The 16,730-nt window shown below is 52.3% G+C and overlaps 1 protein-coding gene and 1 non-coding gene across 2 annotated transcripts in view; both read left to right on the forward strand.

Moving 5' to 3' along the window:
• The window catches only part of LGR6 (leucine rich repeat containing G protein-coupled receptor 6), a 156,138-nt gene extending 144,977 nt beyond the window's left edge, over nt 1–11,161 (forward strand). The window contains exons 16-18 of the mRNA XM_021527716.4: nt 1,399–1,559; nt 7,025–7,105; nt 8,645–11,161. Of these exons, the coding sequence (XP_021383391.3) occupies nt 1,399–1,559; nt 7,025–7,105; nt 8,645–9,882 (1,480 nt within the window). The 3' untranslated portion in view covers nt 9,883–11,161. The remainder of the gene's footprint in view (nt 1–1,398; nt 1,560–7,024; nt 7,106–8,644) is intronic.
• LOC116184510 (U6 spliceosomal RNA) lies at nt 1,074–1,157 on the forward strand. The gene has a single exon (XR_004149271.1). It is a non-coding gene; the product is annotated as a U6 spliceosomal RNA (small nuclear RNA).
• Nucleotides 11,162–16,730: the final 5,569 nt, after the last annotated feature.

A 16,730-nucleotide genomic window follows, 5' to 3' on the forward strand; every position in this document is an offset into this window, starting at 1 on the left:
AACATAAAACAAAAGCATATTTTTAGACTATGGAGTTTTACCATATTTACTGATCTTGTCAGAGGTTCTTAATTGTCTGGAAAACCTGGGGTTCCTTTGCCTTCATCAGCAGTCTCCCTGACTTCCAGCAAAGCCAAAAATGCAGCTGCTGACAGACAGCCTGGTATTGCATCCAGATGATGCTCAGCTGCTGTTGAATTTACCTTGCAATACATGCTATAATTAGCAACTAACAATTCAACTTTCAAGTAGAAACCAGACATATTTAAATAATTTGCTTCACTTGGGACACCTGAGAATTCCCTGCCTGAGCTGGAACTCCTGGAACTGGAGTTTCAAGCACAAGCAAGGGGAGCTTTGCTCTAGGGAAACTTCTGCCTTTGAAAGAAGGAAAGGCTGCCTGGGAAAACTTGGCCTTGGGGTAAAAACTGAAGACTGTGCATTGCATATTAGAGAGAGGGGCTAGTTTATTCTGAGGAGAACAGCAGAAGGGTTTTTAGGAGTGTGGTGGTTTAGGAATGGTATTCTCCAATTTATTATTCCTGCTAAAACCATGCACCACTGCTCCTCCCCAACTAGAGGCACAAAAGGCCAAGATCATGGGTTGAGATAAGAACAATTTACTGAAAACAGCAATGAGATAAGATACAAACAGTAACAGCAAAAATATTAATAACAAAAAGTATAAGAAAAGAAAGTTATTTACATGGAAAGCCCCCAAAAACAAACAAATACCAGATGGCTCCTCCGTCACATTTTCTCCTTTTGCCCTAGCCCCCAGCAATGAGTAAGATGGTCCAGAATAACCTCTGGTCCTGGCCATGCTCCCTCACACCTACTGCAAAAATTAACCCTGTTCTGGCTGGAACCAGAACTATCTGGGAACTTCAGAGCAGTTTCCAAACGTGGTGTTTGACAACATTCTATTGACTGGCAGTGTCTTAAGCACCAAAAGTGATGCAGAGACACCATGGGCTGCCCTGGCTCCACACCCTGTCCTACATGGAGTCCTTCACCAAAGCAAAGTCCCTCTCCACTGCAACCATCACCACAGAGAGCAGCTTTTGTCATGAGTGCAGCACAGGTACCAAAACTGGAACGATACAGAGAAGATCAGCATGGCTCCTGCACAGAAATTCATAGTGTTCCATATTTTTTTGACTCAGCTGGTTAGAGTACAGTGCCAATAGCACCAACATTGTGGATGTGATCCCTGCAGGGCCCGTTCACTTCAGAGCTGGACATGATGATCCTTGTGGCTCCCTTCCAACCCAGAATATTTTGTGACTGTATAGATGAGTTTCATCTTTGAACAACTGAAGGAACTAAGCAAAAAGTGCAAAGCAATGGAGAGTCATGGAGGGGACACACCTTAAAGTTCTGCTTTCCTCTGTGCAGAGTCCTGGAGGTGCCCTACGCCTACCAGTGCTGTGCCTACGGGAGCTGCAGCAGCTTCTTCAGGGTGTCCAGCCAGTGGGAGGCAGAAGACATGGCCCCTGAGGAGGAGGATCCCCACAAGAGGACCTTGGAATTGTTCCCAGGTCACGCTGATAACCACTGTGAGTAAACAGCCTGCACGGAGATCGGCCCCGGGCAGGGCTGCGAGCTGGGGTGCAATCCTGCATCTGCAGGAGTGGTGCCACTGTCAGAGGTGGCACCTGCCTCAGGGAGGGCAGGCTGAGCCTTCTTCAACACAGGTGGTCCATTGCTTTGAACAGGCTTCATTTGGTGACCCTGTGTGGGAGAAAGAGTAGATCTGGCACATCCAAACCTTCACAATGGAACCAAAGGACCTGGCAGCCCTGCACAACTTGGGCATGATTGTCAATTTGGCCTTGCTGGCTATGGAGGGAGACTGCTCAAGGCACTGGAAGGGGGCTGAGGCTACCTGGGTTTGGTCATTAGATTTCTGGGCAATGTGGAGCCTTTGGCAGGACATCAGTCTTTGTTCTTATATTCTCTAGAGGAAGGACCCTGGGATTAATCTGAGTAAGAAAATGAACTCAAAGACCTGGAATATCCCTCTGACTGGAGGTAGAGAGAGCTCTCTGTGTGTTACTTTTGTGAACACCCTGGGTGTTACAGAGAGGTCAGGGTTAGGTGTGACAACAGAACATGTGTGGGGAACACAGCACCGGAACTGGCCATGGCAGGGAAGGAGAAGCTCCATGGTCAAGCAGCACTTTCTGTCCAAGGGTCAATTTATTCTGTGCTCCAAAGTGCAGCTCTGCACAGACTGCATGAGGCCAGTTCCAGGAGGCCAGCAGAGAGTGCAAGGCACCACTGCACTCCCAGCCCCACAGCATAGCAGCAGCTCCAGCACAAGGCTGGTGTGATTCCTCTGCAAGGGAATCTCAGAATAACATAAAAAAACCAAAAAAACATGAACCCCTTTCCTTCCTCTGTAACTGCCAGAGACTGCAAACAACATTTCAGAACACAGCCTGGATGTTGCTTCTATTTATATATTTGTGTAAATACAGTGCACTTCCGAGGCCTGAGACATCCTGTAGGCAAATCCACATGGTAGATGGAGAGAGGGCTGTGCCCCTGGACTCACCTGGTCACAGCAGCACTGAGCATCCAGCCCCAGCCAGGGGCCCTGCTGTGCTCCCTGAGCAGGCAGGACTGGATCTGGAGGCAGATTCAGACCCAGAGCTGCTGGACACTGTGTTATGGGCAGGATGACCAAGACACTTTGTGAAACAGCCAGCAAGTGACCCACAAATCCTGCTCCTGCTCCTGCACTGATCCCTCTGAAGAATAACCTTTAGATATGCGAAGAGTCCAGCCAGAGGGTAGCAAATGTGATTCCTACTGGCATCATGTGGCTGCAGGAAGCATGGTAGACTTGGTGGTAACACTGCCAGACAGTAGAGAGGAGTCATGTTACAGTCATTGCTGCAGGATTTTATTCTGAGCCGGGTCACTTTTTCCATCATTAATGCAGCCCATACTGTAGCAGTCGTGGTGCAGATAGTTGTGGAGTTTGCCCAGCAAATTATGGCATTTGTGGAAGATCTAGTTTGTGATAAGGGGCCTCAGACCTGCTTTTGCTTGGTACCAAAGTCTTTGATGTCCCAAAGGATGCTCTCACCTGGCCCTGTCAGCAGACCAAAACCTAGCCAAGGGTCCCAGGCCTCCAGGCCAGTCCCAGTACCATGAGGGGAATGCTGACTGATTCTAAGACCAGATGAGGCTATTTGCAGCTCATAAATGTTCCTATTTTCAAATGTTAAAACATTGGATCTGTTTTGAAATTTCAAAGCACAGAGGTGCAAATGTGAAATGCACAGGAACATCACTCCTTATGACGTACAGCTTTTGCAGATGAGTCTCCAGACCTCCAGCAACAGGGTCTGTGCCTGATGATATGGGGTTTGGTGATATTGCTGTCTTATTTCATTAATCGTGGCTTTATTTCTTTCCCTGTGCTTCCTTTCTGATGGCCACTGCTGGTATTTAGCTGGGTTATATGAACCTTGTAACACTTTCTCATTAAAGAGTAAAAAAGCTCCCAAACATTCCTTTCATGCAAGAGGGAAAGTGGTCTGCTGAAGAGAAAATACCTCAGGGCTGTGTTGCAGCAGGTCCAGCCAGGCTTGTCAAGGCACTTGGATGCTGTGGGAGAGCTTGTGAGAGGGACAGGGAACAATTCCAGACAGCTTTGTCCTCCCAGCCTTGTGCATTGCTTGCAGTCCTTCCCAAACGAGTCCCCAGAACCTCAGGCTGGGTAATGAAAAGCAGCTTGTCCCAGGCAGCCGTGGAGGGACAAGAAATGGCTCCCAGTGGCCAGCCCTGCCCTGCAGCCTCTCCTGCTCCCACACCCAGCACCCAGCCCCGAGGGACCACCAGAGCACAGAGACACTGGTGCCACAGAGCCCAGGGCTAGATGAGCTCTTCCCCACTCCCCAGGGCCCTGGGTGCCTGGGAACCCCCCACCCCACCTGAGGATGTCCATTCTCATCTGAGTAACAGCCACCTGAGGCCCAAACTAGTCTGGTCAGTGCACATCTCATCATTCTGTCACCCTGTCAAAAATGGATATTTAAGGTCTCACTTCCAGCACTTTCAATGTTTGGGATATTATGGAATTCTAGAATGGTTTGGGGTTGGGAAGAACCTTGAAGCTCTTCTCATTGCCCCCCCCTGCCATGGCAGGGACACCTTCCACCATCCCAGGTGGCTCCAAGCCCCATCCAGCCTGGCCTTGAGCACTTCCAGGGATGGGGCAGCCACAGCTTCTCTCCAGCTCTCTTGGAACTCCTTTAGACCCTGGAAGGGTCTCTAAATCCTGGGGCCTTCTTTTCTCCAGGCTGGGTAATCCCAACTGCCTCAGCCTCTTGGATTACAACTGGCAGTGTTTAGCACACACCCCCTGCCCCAAGACTGTCCCCTGTGGCTGAGCAGGAACCCGAAGATGGCTCAGGGACCTGTCACCAGGACAGCCCCCAGCAGTCCCCAGCACTCCCAACAGTGCTGCAGAGGAGGGCAGAAGTGCCCTGGAGCACTTCCCTCACCACCCAAGCAGCTCCCTTTGGGACCTCTGCTTTGAGGACAGAAAGGGATGAATTCACTTACGAGTATGTGTTTGCAATGATGGAACAAAGCTGTGGGAAGTGAGAAGGGAGCACATGTGCATGGATATCCTGGGCAGTGGGACACTGCTTCCCCAGCCCAGCGCCTCCAGCAGCTTGTGAAGTTGCTAATGAACTTCTGCAACCACCTGGCAAACCCTGCAGGGTCCTTAGAAATACACTTTGCTTCTGTCATTGAAGAAAGCTACTCCAGACCCCAAAGAGGATCTGCCCAGGCCTCTTGCAGCCACCCTCACACCGAGGAGGGGCAGGTCCCTGCAAACCCAGGGACTGCCCTGGCTGAGGCAGTCAGGACTGAGCAGGGAATGAGCAGACAGCACTAAGGGGGAAAAGCATTCAGCCCAGTGTTTTTTGTTCTATCCCTTCCCCTGCAATTCTGCTCCTCTTCCTCTCACTTGACTTTTGGTACAGGCAGCTCCTTTCTCATGGAAAGGTCACTACTGCCAAAGTGGGTTTTTCCCATAAAACCTCAGAAAGTGGAGGCACCTTGGCAAAATTCAAATAAATAACAGCTTCTTCAAAATCAGTGCAGCCTGCCTTGCCAGGACACAACAGCCATTTTCCTTTCTCCACAGTTCCCAGGCTGGAGAGGGACTGGGAGAGCAGAGAGAGGTACATTTTTCACTTTGAATCCCACTGTGCTGACTAAGGATTGCTTTGTAATTCCCAGCAGGCTCAGTAGTCCAGGCAAAACAAAAGATCGTCCTTCACTTTAGGAAAATGTTTAACCTGGGCTTAAAACCAGGCTTTGAGGAGAAAATGGATGGCACAGGTTATACTTTCCCAAGGGTTGGGTCTCATCAGAGCACAGAAAGAGAAAGGCTCTGTCTGTTTTATTTGGGTATCGTGACTGCACATCACAGCCTCCGCACTGTGGCTGGAAAAGACACTGGAGATTTTTAAGACTATAAAACACAAGGATGAAATATTTTTCCATCCCACTGTGAGGGTTTCCTTGCCAGGCTCCAAAGCAGCAGCAATATTTCAATTCTTACATAGACAGATTTTTAAAATTACCTTTTTTTGCAAAGTTCCCGAAGCTGAGAAAGCCATGAAGCTTGTCAGGAGGCACTAAAGATAGCAAGTTATTTGTCGTCATCCTTTAATCAAATAATCCCAGTCACATTTTCAAACACAGGCAGGGAGCACAGCTCATGAGAGGCACCACGTCTAAACAGATTAGACACATAAATCTCACTCAGGTCAGCCTTATCTTCAGCACTGTGGAAATCTGCCTTCCTGGCCAGTGTCTGAGCTGCCAGGTGCACACCTGGGCTCCAGCATGAGTCCATTCAGCCAAGAGAGTTCATCCCACAGCCACATATCCAGCTCTCTGGCTACCAGGCTGTAGCAAGAACAAAACCACATCCTTTCCCTTTCCTCCCACTGGCAGAAAACCCTTGCAAGATCTCCCCTGGGAGCTGAAGGCTGTGCTGGTGCCACAGGTGGGTACGGGGCAGCAGCACAGCAGCTGTCCTCACCGTGTCCCAGTGCTGTCAGCCAGCAGGACTTTGGGAACAGGAACAAGGAACAAAGCAGAAAAACACTTTGTGGATTAGGCTGAGAGGATGCCACTCACCCTGAGACAGCCTACACTGAAAACACAGCTGAGGGCTCAGCCCCATTCCATTCCAGCAGCTTCTTCTTCAGCCAGGGGCTCTCTGCCTGAGCCTCAGCAAGCCCCAGCCTGGCTCAGGGAGCAGCTGCCAGCATGACAGAGGTGCTGGTGCAGGGCTGGGCTCCGCAGCCTGGCTGCACAAACCCCGTGGCTGCAGAATCTGCAGCCACAGGCAACCAGTCTGCAAACCCCTCAGCAAATCCTGGGAACATCCACGATTAAAAACAGGGCACCACAGTCCCAAGATTTCACAGGGCATAAAATAACGCAGTAAACGTTGTGTTCCCTTGTCTCTTTGCTGTGGAACTCTTTGGTGGTGGTTGCTGCTGACAAAAAATTTGTGCTGCAAGAAGAGGCTGATGGTTCCCCCTGAACAAAGCCCCAAAATCCCTGTTGATGAACAAACACTGGACAAGGCCTGCCCAGAAAGCTCCCATGGAGAAGCTGCATTTGAAGGCTTTGTGTTCTGTAACCACACAGGCTGGAGTATTTTGTTACTTTTAATAAAGAGTGCTGGGAGGAGGGAACTGCAGTCACACAGCTCTGGGATCTGGGGCTCTCACACTTCAAATGTTGGGAGTAACCTAAAAACAGAGGGGTTGGCTGCACTGCAACCCACCAACATTTACAAGATCTTCTCCCTCTACAGCAGTGACTGCAGGGGACAAAGTGTACACCAGCAGCTACTTTGAACTGGCTGGGAAGGTCTGTGTGGAGGACAGGCAGCAGGAAAAGCTCCTGGCCTAGTTAGCTTTGATGGTTCTGCTTGTCCTTATCTGAGCACCACTTCTTGTTCTTTCCTCCCCAGATGACCTAGATGCAGATGATCTTCAGCTGGACCTTGAGGAATCAAAGCTGTACCCCACTGTTCAGTGCACACCAAGCCCCGGTGAGCAGCCACGGAAACCCTTTGAGCAGACTTGGGACCCTTTGAACTTCTCTCGATCCCCAGGATCCCCCACGACCTTTCAGATCAGAAGTTTGATGGGTTGGGCTTAGGCCAAATGGGGGAGAGGTGAGAAATCTTCTCCCCACTGGATGTAGCTGCCCTCCTGGGAGGGTTGGCCCAGGTCAGGATAAGGCTGACAGGAGCCCCAGGTACCACCAGCTCCTCCAACCTGCTGCACTCAGACCTGGCTCTCCCGTTTCCCTGCATCACTTACACTTGGCTTTGCCTCAGTCAGCCTGGCATATTGTATGGCAGGGCCTTGTCCTTGGTGTCCTGACCATACCTTTGGCACTGCAGACTGCAGGGATGCTTTGCTCTGTTTCCTGAGGAAGGGAGAGCAGGGAGGCACTGGACTGCACATGCTGGTTGGGGCTCGAGGAAGTTGCCTTCTGATTCTGTCCCTGTTCATAGCTCAGTGGGCTCCTACACAAGCACACCTGGAAGCTGGAAAGGTCTGGTTCCAGCCAGCCTCTTGTGGGACACTGGCAAGGACAGACTTTTTACCAGTTGTTCCACTGAGTTTGTTGAAAAAGTAATAAGATTTCAGCTGAGGGCATGTCCTGCTGCCTGGCACTCTGAGCTTCACCTTCTTTGAGATTAAAACAATTTTTCCATTTCCTCTAATTTTGTTTGCTCTCTACCACCTAACACTTCTACCACCCTGGTTTTGTTTTTGCTGCACCACTCACTGAAACACTTCAATCCTTCCCAGAAGCAATTTTATGCCATTGCCCACTCTCTCTTTCCCCACTTTTTTCTTTGGCGAACAGCTTCCAGACCAGTCCTCTTTTTACCCCTCCATGACCTTCCCTTACTCACTCCCCCATCCATCTACTTCTATTCTTTCTTTCTCCTGACATCCTTCCATGTTCTTCCTGCCCAGACCCCTCTGTCCCTTCCCTGCCACACCAGCTCCCTCCCTCTCTCCCTCATGCCGAGACACTTCACCTCGTGGTGCTCATCCCCACTCATGCAGAAACAGACACCTCTTAGCCAAGGTCTCGAGTGTACAGAGACAGGCTGGCAATGCCAGAGCAGGATGCAGCATCCTGGCAGATCTCCACACCACCAACTCCCAGGGGGAACGTGAGAAGGAGCAGGTAAAGGCAGAGGGGCCCAAATGCCAGGCTGACTCCAGGAGTGCTGGTCAGTCTGGAGTCACGACCTTTTTACATTTTAGGAGCACTGATCAGTTTGTTGTTTCTTATATTTCATTTTGACCTCTCCCTGCACCTTTTTCCCACCCTAGGTAAGATCTGAGAGGATGCCAGAGGCACTCCAGTGTGGGGTCAGGAGCACAGGGAAGAGCCAAGAGGCAGCTGCAGAAAAGGGTGGACAATGTCATATTTTCTTTGCCAGCCCAAGGCACTCATGTGTCTGATGGGGCCAGGAGAGGGCTGAGACTTGGCCACCACTCAGAGCAGCACCACTGGAGAGAAGCAGTGCCTGCTGGGTGTAACTTTGGGGTTTGTCTTCCAGGTCCCTTCAAGCCCTGTGATCACCTGTTTGAGAGCTGGATCATCCGCCTGGGAGTCTGGGTCATCGTTCTGGTCTCGGTGCTCTGCAACGGGCTGGTCATCCTGGCTGTCTTTGCTTCCCCCAGCTACCTCTCCCCAGTGAAGTTCCTCGTGGGCTCCATTGCTGGGGCCAACATGCTGACGGGCATCTCCTGCAGCATGCTGGCCCTGGTGGACACCCTCACCTACGGCCACTTTGCCCGCTACGGCGCCAGATGGGAGACGGGTGCGGGCTGCAGGGTGACAGGGTTCCTGTCCGTGCTGGCCTCCCAGGCTGCCATCTTCCTGCTGACCCTGGCTGCCGTGCAGTGCAGCCTCTCAGCCTCCTGCGTGAGGGGATATGGGAAGTCCCCGTCCCTAGGCAAGGTCAAGGCTGCTGCCTGTTGCTGCCTGTTGTTGTCCTCCGTGGCTGCCGTTCTGCCTCTCTTCTCCGTTGGGGAATATGGAGCATCCCCTCTCTGCCTCCCATACCCCATCCCGGAGGGGAAACCCACCACCCTGGGCTTCACCGTGGCCTTGGTGATGACAAACATGCTCTGCTTCCTGACCATCACCGGCACCTACATCCGACTCTACTGCAACCTGCTGAAAGGGGAGTTCAGCGCTGTCTGGGACTGCGCCATGGTCAAGCATGTGGCCTGGCTGATCTTCACCAACTGCCTCCTCTACTGCCCAGTGGCCTTCCTCACCTTCTCCTCTACCCTCAATCTCTTCTTTATCACCCCAGAGGTCATCAAATCCATCTTCCTTGTGGTCCTGCCCCTGCCCGCCTGCCTCAACCCCTTGCTCTACCTGCTCTTCAACCCCCACTTCAGAGATGACTTCCGCCTGCTGAGGCAGAAAGGGCAGGACAAGAGCAGCTTCCCCCAGTCCTGCAGGGCTGATGACATGGATAAAAGCTCCTATGACTCCACCCAGGCTCTGGTGAACTTCTCCGACATCGACCACACGTGTGAGACACCTGATTCCCTGGGAGTGCGCCCCATCCTTGACAGCTACAGCTTCCCCTCCATGGCGCTCATCCCCTGTCAGCAAAGGGTGGGCACCAGGGGCAAGGAGAGGAGCTGCTCTGAGCATTGTCCCTGCCTCAATGACAGTGAGGTGCTGATAACTTCAGAGAGCAGGGATCTGTCTGGCAGCAGCCTCAGGATAACCTTCTTCCCCTCCCCACCCACGCCGCCCTACACATCTCACTTATAAACCTCCTCGGAGCAGCCGTGGGAGCGGCCCCACAGCACACACCGAGGGCCAACACCAGTGCCAGGGGGCCAGCAAGGTGACACAAACGGCTCCCTGAAAAGCACCAGTATGACCTGTCTACCCTCATCCCCATCATACCTGCCTGGGCAACAGGCACCACTCTGCCAGCTGCCCCTGGCCTAGAAGGGCTCTGACTGAGCTCCAGACACTCAGAGCTGGCCATGGGAGGAGGCAATCCCTGTGTGAGTCTCACTTCTGCTAGGAACTGCCTGGGAGTGAGCCCCACTGGCTCAGGAAGTTGGTCAGGGAAACCTCCTCCTGGCCACCCTGCAGCATCACCAGCCAGGAGGAGCCTGCAGCGAAGCCAAGCTTGTCTTCTCAAGGCAGAGACCTCTTGGCCAACGCCATGTCTCTGTGGCAACCCCTGGAAATGGCCAACTGCAATGTGGCCACCCACAGGAACCCCAGGCCTTGTCCTCTAGGGCTCTCTGCAGGTCCCACACACCCCTGGAAATAGTCTGGTGCCTGTCTCACGCCACCAAAAGAAGCATATCCATGTGTACACCTACTTTGGGAATTTCCATTCATTCACTGGAAGCTTCATGGGTTGGACACCACCCTCACTACCAGCCAAGACCAGGAGCTGGGGATGCTCAGTTTTTCAGTCTGACCCACAGTGTCTCAGAATGGGTCTCTGAAACCCACAGCAGCCAAATCCAAACAGTTTCCAGAAAAAAAACGTGTGTTCTGCCTGAGGTCTTCCAGCAGCACTGAGCCAAGGCACCCAAGGGCACACCAGGCCCCCTCCACCCCCCCTTCAAACAGCACAGCACACCTGGACACTCCTGTCTGTAGGCACCTGGCTCCTGGCCAGACTTGGTGAAAATGGGATCTGGCTGCTGCCTCACTGCCCCCAAACCTCACTCCTGGAAGAGGCTCTTGGTTCTGGGAACATGTCCCATGTACAGAATAGCCATTCTGGGGACTGCATGTGTCTTCTGTTTTAAGGGCAGGCAGCTGGTGTAGAAGGAGGAAACAGAAATCAGCATTGTGGGATGGTGGCATCAGGAGGACACAGGCCACTGGGAACAGCCTCAAATGCACTCCCTGCAGCTCAGGGATCTCCCAAATCCATTGACTCCATCACAAACCTACCCAGTGCAGCAGGGAACCCTGCACTCAGGGCTCAGGCCCTGGGCAAAGCTTTGGTTCTGCTGACGTTACTGCAGCTGTTTGTCACTCATTTTCATGAGATAATAAATGAGCCCTGTTGCTGACCAGTGGCTGGTTTCTGTCCTCTTTCACGTGAGGAGAACTTTGGTGGTTCTCTCGGCAGCTGCTGTGCCTTGGGTGCTGTCTGCATTGCCCAAGTGAGAGGTGGGAAATTGTGTTGTGTCCACGTGAGTTGACACCACCCTTCCCACCCCTTTATTCCCAAATCACCCTTTATGCAGCAGAATTGTGGCACCAGGTGCCTCTCCAGGGCCCGTGGACCAGACTCCTGTGAGCTGTACCCTGTGATCTCCTGCTCAGGGGTTTGAGTTCATGACTAGGACAGAGTCTGTGGCATCAAAGTGTAATACATCATATAACAGAGTCTCCCCTGCAAAGCCAGACTCACCAGACACAACCTGGTTCTGCTTCTCCCCTCTGCACTTGAGGCCTGTGGTCTTATGTCAAGATGAAAAACTTGAGAGATAGCAAGAAATCAGAGGAACAAGATCCAAGGATTAGAGAAGAGGGTGGGACTCCCAAATTTAGTGACAAAATCCAAATCTCTGCTACAGTCTTCAGGTAGGAACTGTGAAAAATATGGCCTGTTGTGAGACTTGAGTCCTGATCCAGACTTCTGATATCCTACACATGCTCAAAATATGTTTTCATGTTTGGCTCATTAAAAACACAGAGCCATTTTCTTCCATGTCCTTCCATGTCCAGGGCTGCTCACATGCACAGGACTGGGAAAGGCTCATCCTAGGCTGATTTCCAGAAACAAAATGCTCCTTTGGAAGTGGGATCAGCCTCCTGGAGATAGTCCAGAGGAGGACTACAAAGTTGATCATAGAGATGAAGCATGGGGAAAGGTTGAGAGACTTGTGATTGTTCGGCCTGGAGAAAAGAAGCTCTGGGGTGACCTATTTGGGATCTTCCAGGACCTGAAAGAAGCCTGCAAGAGGATGAAGAGAGAATGTTTACAGGGGCCTGGAGTCACAGGACAAAGGGGAATGGCTTCAAACTGACATGGAGTAGGTTTGATTAGATACTGGGGAAGAAATTCTTGGCTGTGAGGGTGGCAAGCCCCTGGCCCAGGTTGACCAGAGAAGCTGTGGCTGCCCCATCCCTGGAAGGGTCCAAGGCCAGGCTCTACAGGCCTTGGAGCAACCTGGGGCAGTGGAAAGTGTCTCTGCCCATGGCAGGCATGGGCTGGATGAGCTTTAAGGTCACTTCCCATCCAGGACAATTCTATGATCCCCAGCATAAACTCAAATTTCCCAGCACATATCCTTACTCCATAAGGAAATCTCAAATTGGAAGACACCCTAAAATAAACCCCACTGTCACTGACACAATGAGCATCATTACAAGTCACAAACTGCAACACTCTCTTGCCTGAAATCCCCTGCCCTGCACTGCTGCTGGGAGTATCTTCAAGCGGTCACTGAGGTACCCAAATGCACACAGGGCAGAAGCCGTCCCCAGCAGAGGGACGTGTGAGTTCTCCAAGGGCACTTGGGCCATCAGGGGACAGCCCTTCATCACGATGGCAGCAGGAGCTGAGCAGCACTGTGGACAAGAGCAGCATGATGCTGCATGGCCAGTGGAGCAGAAATGGAGTCCCCAGCAGGTACCCGGGGCTCCCAAACTGTCAGATCTTGTGCACAGCTCCTGTTTATGTCAGGCTGCCATGACTGGAGGGGCTGTTGGGTCGAGGCGACAGCTTCATTTTGGGACTACACAAGTTACAGCCCTCATCCAAAGGGTCTCTATACAGTTTCAGCCCAGTAAGTGTCTCAGGTGGTGGCCACTGTGGGGTACAGCAATGGCAAAGAGTTACAGACACCCCTGAAGGCAGAGGAACAGGGAGTCAGCCCAAGGCTGGCAGTCTGGCACAGTCAGCTTTCCAGCACGCGTGCTCACCACCTCGGGAGCTGGCTGAAGAGGAGGGAGAGCATCTGAGAGAGCCCAACCCAAGAAGACCCTGAGATAATGACAGGGTTGATACAGGTGAAAGCACTGCCCTTCCCATGAGCAATTTCCCCAGGAAGCTGTGGAAAAGTCCACTGTGGGTCTGCATAAAAGCTCTCTGGTTGTGTGGGGTCCTTGATCCATGGGGGACTTCCCACACCCTCTTCTCCCAGATGAAGTGATGGCCAGCAGCCCTGCAGGCCCTGTGTGTGCCAGAGCCCAGAGCAGGCCAGCCAAACTGACACCCACAGCACCTCACTCCATCTCTCAGGGCCTCCACTGCAGGCACTGTCCATGGATGTGCTGCCCATTACTTCAGCTCACCCAGAATCCCCACTGCACCCTGTCTCCTGCCTCAGTCTTCTGCCTCTCTAATGTCTCCAGGCACGTGCCTGGAGGGCATCCCCAGTGAGCCAAGGACAGGCTGAGGGCATCTCTGGGGAAGGAGGGACAGAGAGCACCAGATCACCCCAAAGGGCCCTCGGCCCCAAAAGCAGGCATGCTGTAAAGCACAGGAGCTTTTCCTCACTGTGCAGTGGGAACCTTTTCCCATCAAGAGTCCCTTGGCTCCGTGCAGGGAAGCTCAGTTGCCTCTGAAAGCCAGTGCCCATCTCCTGGCAACTCAAGAGTTGTCAGCCTCAGAGAGAACAAAGCTGCTTGGAGCACTGCACAATGCACCAGCCAGGATCCTCTTACCCAGCTCCCACGGGGCACAGAGCCCTGCCACACACTGTGGCTGCACAGGCAATCAGGGGAATTTAACTGAGCACAAGCTGGTCGTGGAGCAGGGATCTGCTCCCTCTGCTCTCCAGGCCACAGCAGCCCCTCAGAGCCCATGGCAGCAAACACAGCCTGAAGGCCTCTCTGAGCTGTGCTCCTTGCAGGGTTGATAAGAGGAAAGGAGGGAGCATAAACACAGAGCACATCCTGCACTGACCAAAGAGGTGTTCAAGAAACAGTGAAAGGTTATGGATCTGCAGATGTGCAGGAAACAGAAAACAGCACCTTTCTATTTCTGCTGCAGGCCATAAATCCAGAGTATGAGCTCACTGGAAAATGCTCATTGAAGTGCCTTTCACTACATCTCTAAGAGTGTGCACACTTTCTAACAAGCACTAAGTTCAATTACTATTTAAAAAAAATAAAAAGTAATCCTACAGCATTCCATCCTTCCTAGCAGCTGTTGTGGTCCTTACTGGTGCCACCTCTGCCCACCTTTGGGCAGCTCAGCCCTCAGCCAGGTGGTACCCGGGGTGACCCTGGGCCTCCACAGGCAGCACATCCTGCCTGGATTAGCCAGTCCCACAAGCAAGAGTCAACTTAGGTTGTGTCACCCACTTCTGGCCACCAACAAAAGTGTGAAATGACTTCAGCAAGCTCAGAACACAGGGAAGTTCTTGCTCCCCATCCTCCACCAGCAAGAGCTCATGAGGCTGCTCTTCTGCCTCCTCTCTGCTCTGGTCAGGTGAGAGCCCACCTGCAGCTGCCTCCACTTCTTGGGCCACCAACACAAAGTAGATGTGGATCTGTGGGAACAAGTTCAGAGGAGGCCACTACACTGATCACAGGGCTGGAGCCCCTCTGCTCTGGAGCCAGGCCAGGAGAGCTGGGGGTTCACCAGGACAAGAGAAGGCTCCAGGGAGACCTCAGAGCCCCTTCCAGAGCCTAAAGGGGCTCCAGGAGAGCTGGAGTGGGACTTGGGACAAGGATCTGGAGTAGTAGGACAATTGGGAATGGCTTCCCACTGCCAGAGAGCAGGGCTAGGTGGGATATTGGGAAGGAATTTTTCCCTGTGAACGTGGGGAGGCCCTGGCCCAGGTTTGCCCAGAGCAGTTGTGGCTGCCCCATCCTTGGAAGGGTCCAAGGCCAGGTTGTACAGGGCTTTGGAGCAGGCTGGGCTAGTGAAAGGTGTCTCTGCCCATGGCAGGGGGTGGAACGAGTTGCGCTTTAAGGTTCCTTCTGACCCAAGTTATTCAGATTCTATGATTTTAAATAGAGCTAGGCTGGGAGTCCCGATGTGATAAGGCCAGAGTTCTGAGCTGATGGGGACACCCTGCAACAGCCCTAGGGGTCACCAAGGTGCTGGGACAAGCTGAAAGGGAGGAGGTTGAGGCCATTGTGGGCTGCATTTTGGCTGAGGAGCAGTATTGGAAGCGGAGGCCTGGGGGTGGCAGGGTGACAGGCACAACTGCTCTGGAAGCCATTGTCAGGGCTGGGCACCTTTGAGGTTTCCCCTGCACGTCAGCAAGGCACTGCCAGGACACCCTGAAGGGCAGACATGGCATGTTGGAAGAGGATTTTGGCCCTGAGGGACCCGGAAGCATTGTGTAGCAGGACAATGTGGAGGCAGTGTGTAGGCACGCTCAGATGTCCGCTCTCTCCTCGTCTGGCCCTCCTGGCTGGAGATGTGCAGCTCCTCTGAAACAAAGCCAGCAAAGCAAGCACCCTATGGTATTGTTTTTCAATCTCATTGTTTTTTCCACCAACATTGTGATTTCTGTAAGACTGGGCCATGATTGGGAACGCCTGGGATGGCAGCACAGCCACGGGCACGCAAGGGATGAGGAACAAACTGTGCGTGGGGTGGCAGTGTCTGGTACTGGCCTCCTTGGAGGCCAAAGGAAAACAGACATTTTGGAGAATGCAAGCCCATCTTCAAGACTGGGGTGGACCACACATTGGGTCTGGCAGGTGACTTCAGCAGTTGAAAGTCATACCTGAGCTACCAAGGGGTTAACACCTTGATCCTGCTCTCCAGTGACACAAAACCACATTCACTTTCTCAGGCAATCTCTTCCATTACTGTCCCGGACCTGACTGGCAGCTTCCAGACTCTTGTTCACACAACACTTGCTGGTTTGAACTCCCAGAAGCAAAATGGAGGCACTTCATCTCAGCATTTTGTCTGTGAACATTTTTTTAGCTATAATTCCTGCTGGGATCTTTTCCATGCCATCCAGGCCCAACTTTTCTCCATATGGACACTGTGCTCCGAGCCCTGAATCCCCACACACCTCTTCCTTCCATCACAGACCCAGGAAAGGGCTGTTGGTTGGTAGTCCAGAGCAGGAGCATCACAAGGACCAAAGATATTGGTTTTTGTTCTCCAAGTGAATGACACTGTGATCTTCAATCTGCACTGCCCATGGTGGAGGCTTCCCTTGTATCTGCTCCACTCCATGGTCTTTGTCAGAGTTTCAAGGTGAAACAGTCAAAGATGGGCAGACTGGCACAGGAAAAGGTGAGATGTGATGGATGTTCTCACAGAGGGCTCAGCTACAAAAGACCTAAAGAGAGCTGCAAGCCAGGGAAGATCATGGAGCAAGAACCTTGTGGTATCCTGTGCTGGGTAAAGGCCACATGGCCTTCATGCAGCCAAGAGCTGGCTCTCCTCAGAAATTTTGGGTACAACCCCAGGGCTAAAGCCACACATCCATCTGAAATCCGCCTTGCTTCAGCTGGATGTTTCCCATAGGCAGAGGAAGTCTGGTTTCCCAGAGCCAGAGGCACCACTTTGAAAGGTGATAGCCAGGAACTTGGTGCAGAGGAAGCAAGATTGGAAGGGGCTGAAGAGTTAACAGTCTGCTCTGATCCCTCTGGTCAGTATACTCTCCTGTTCTGGGAAGGATTCTGTTGGGAAGGAGAAATATTCTTGGAAATAT

This window comes from Lonchura striata, chromosome 26 (genome assembly GCF_050655825.1).
Source record: "Lonchura striata isolate lonStrDom1 chromosome 26, ASM5065582v1, whole genome shotgun sequence".
Classification (NCBI taxonomy): domain Eukaryota; kingdom Metazoa; phylum Chordata; class Aves; order Passeriformes; family Estrildidae; genus Lonchura; species Lonchura striata.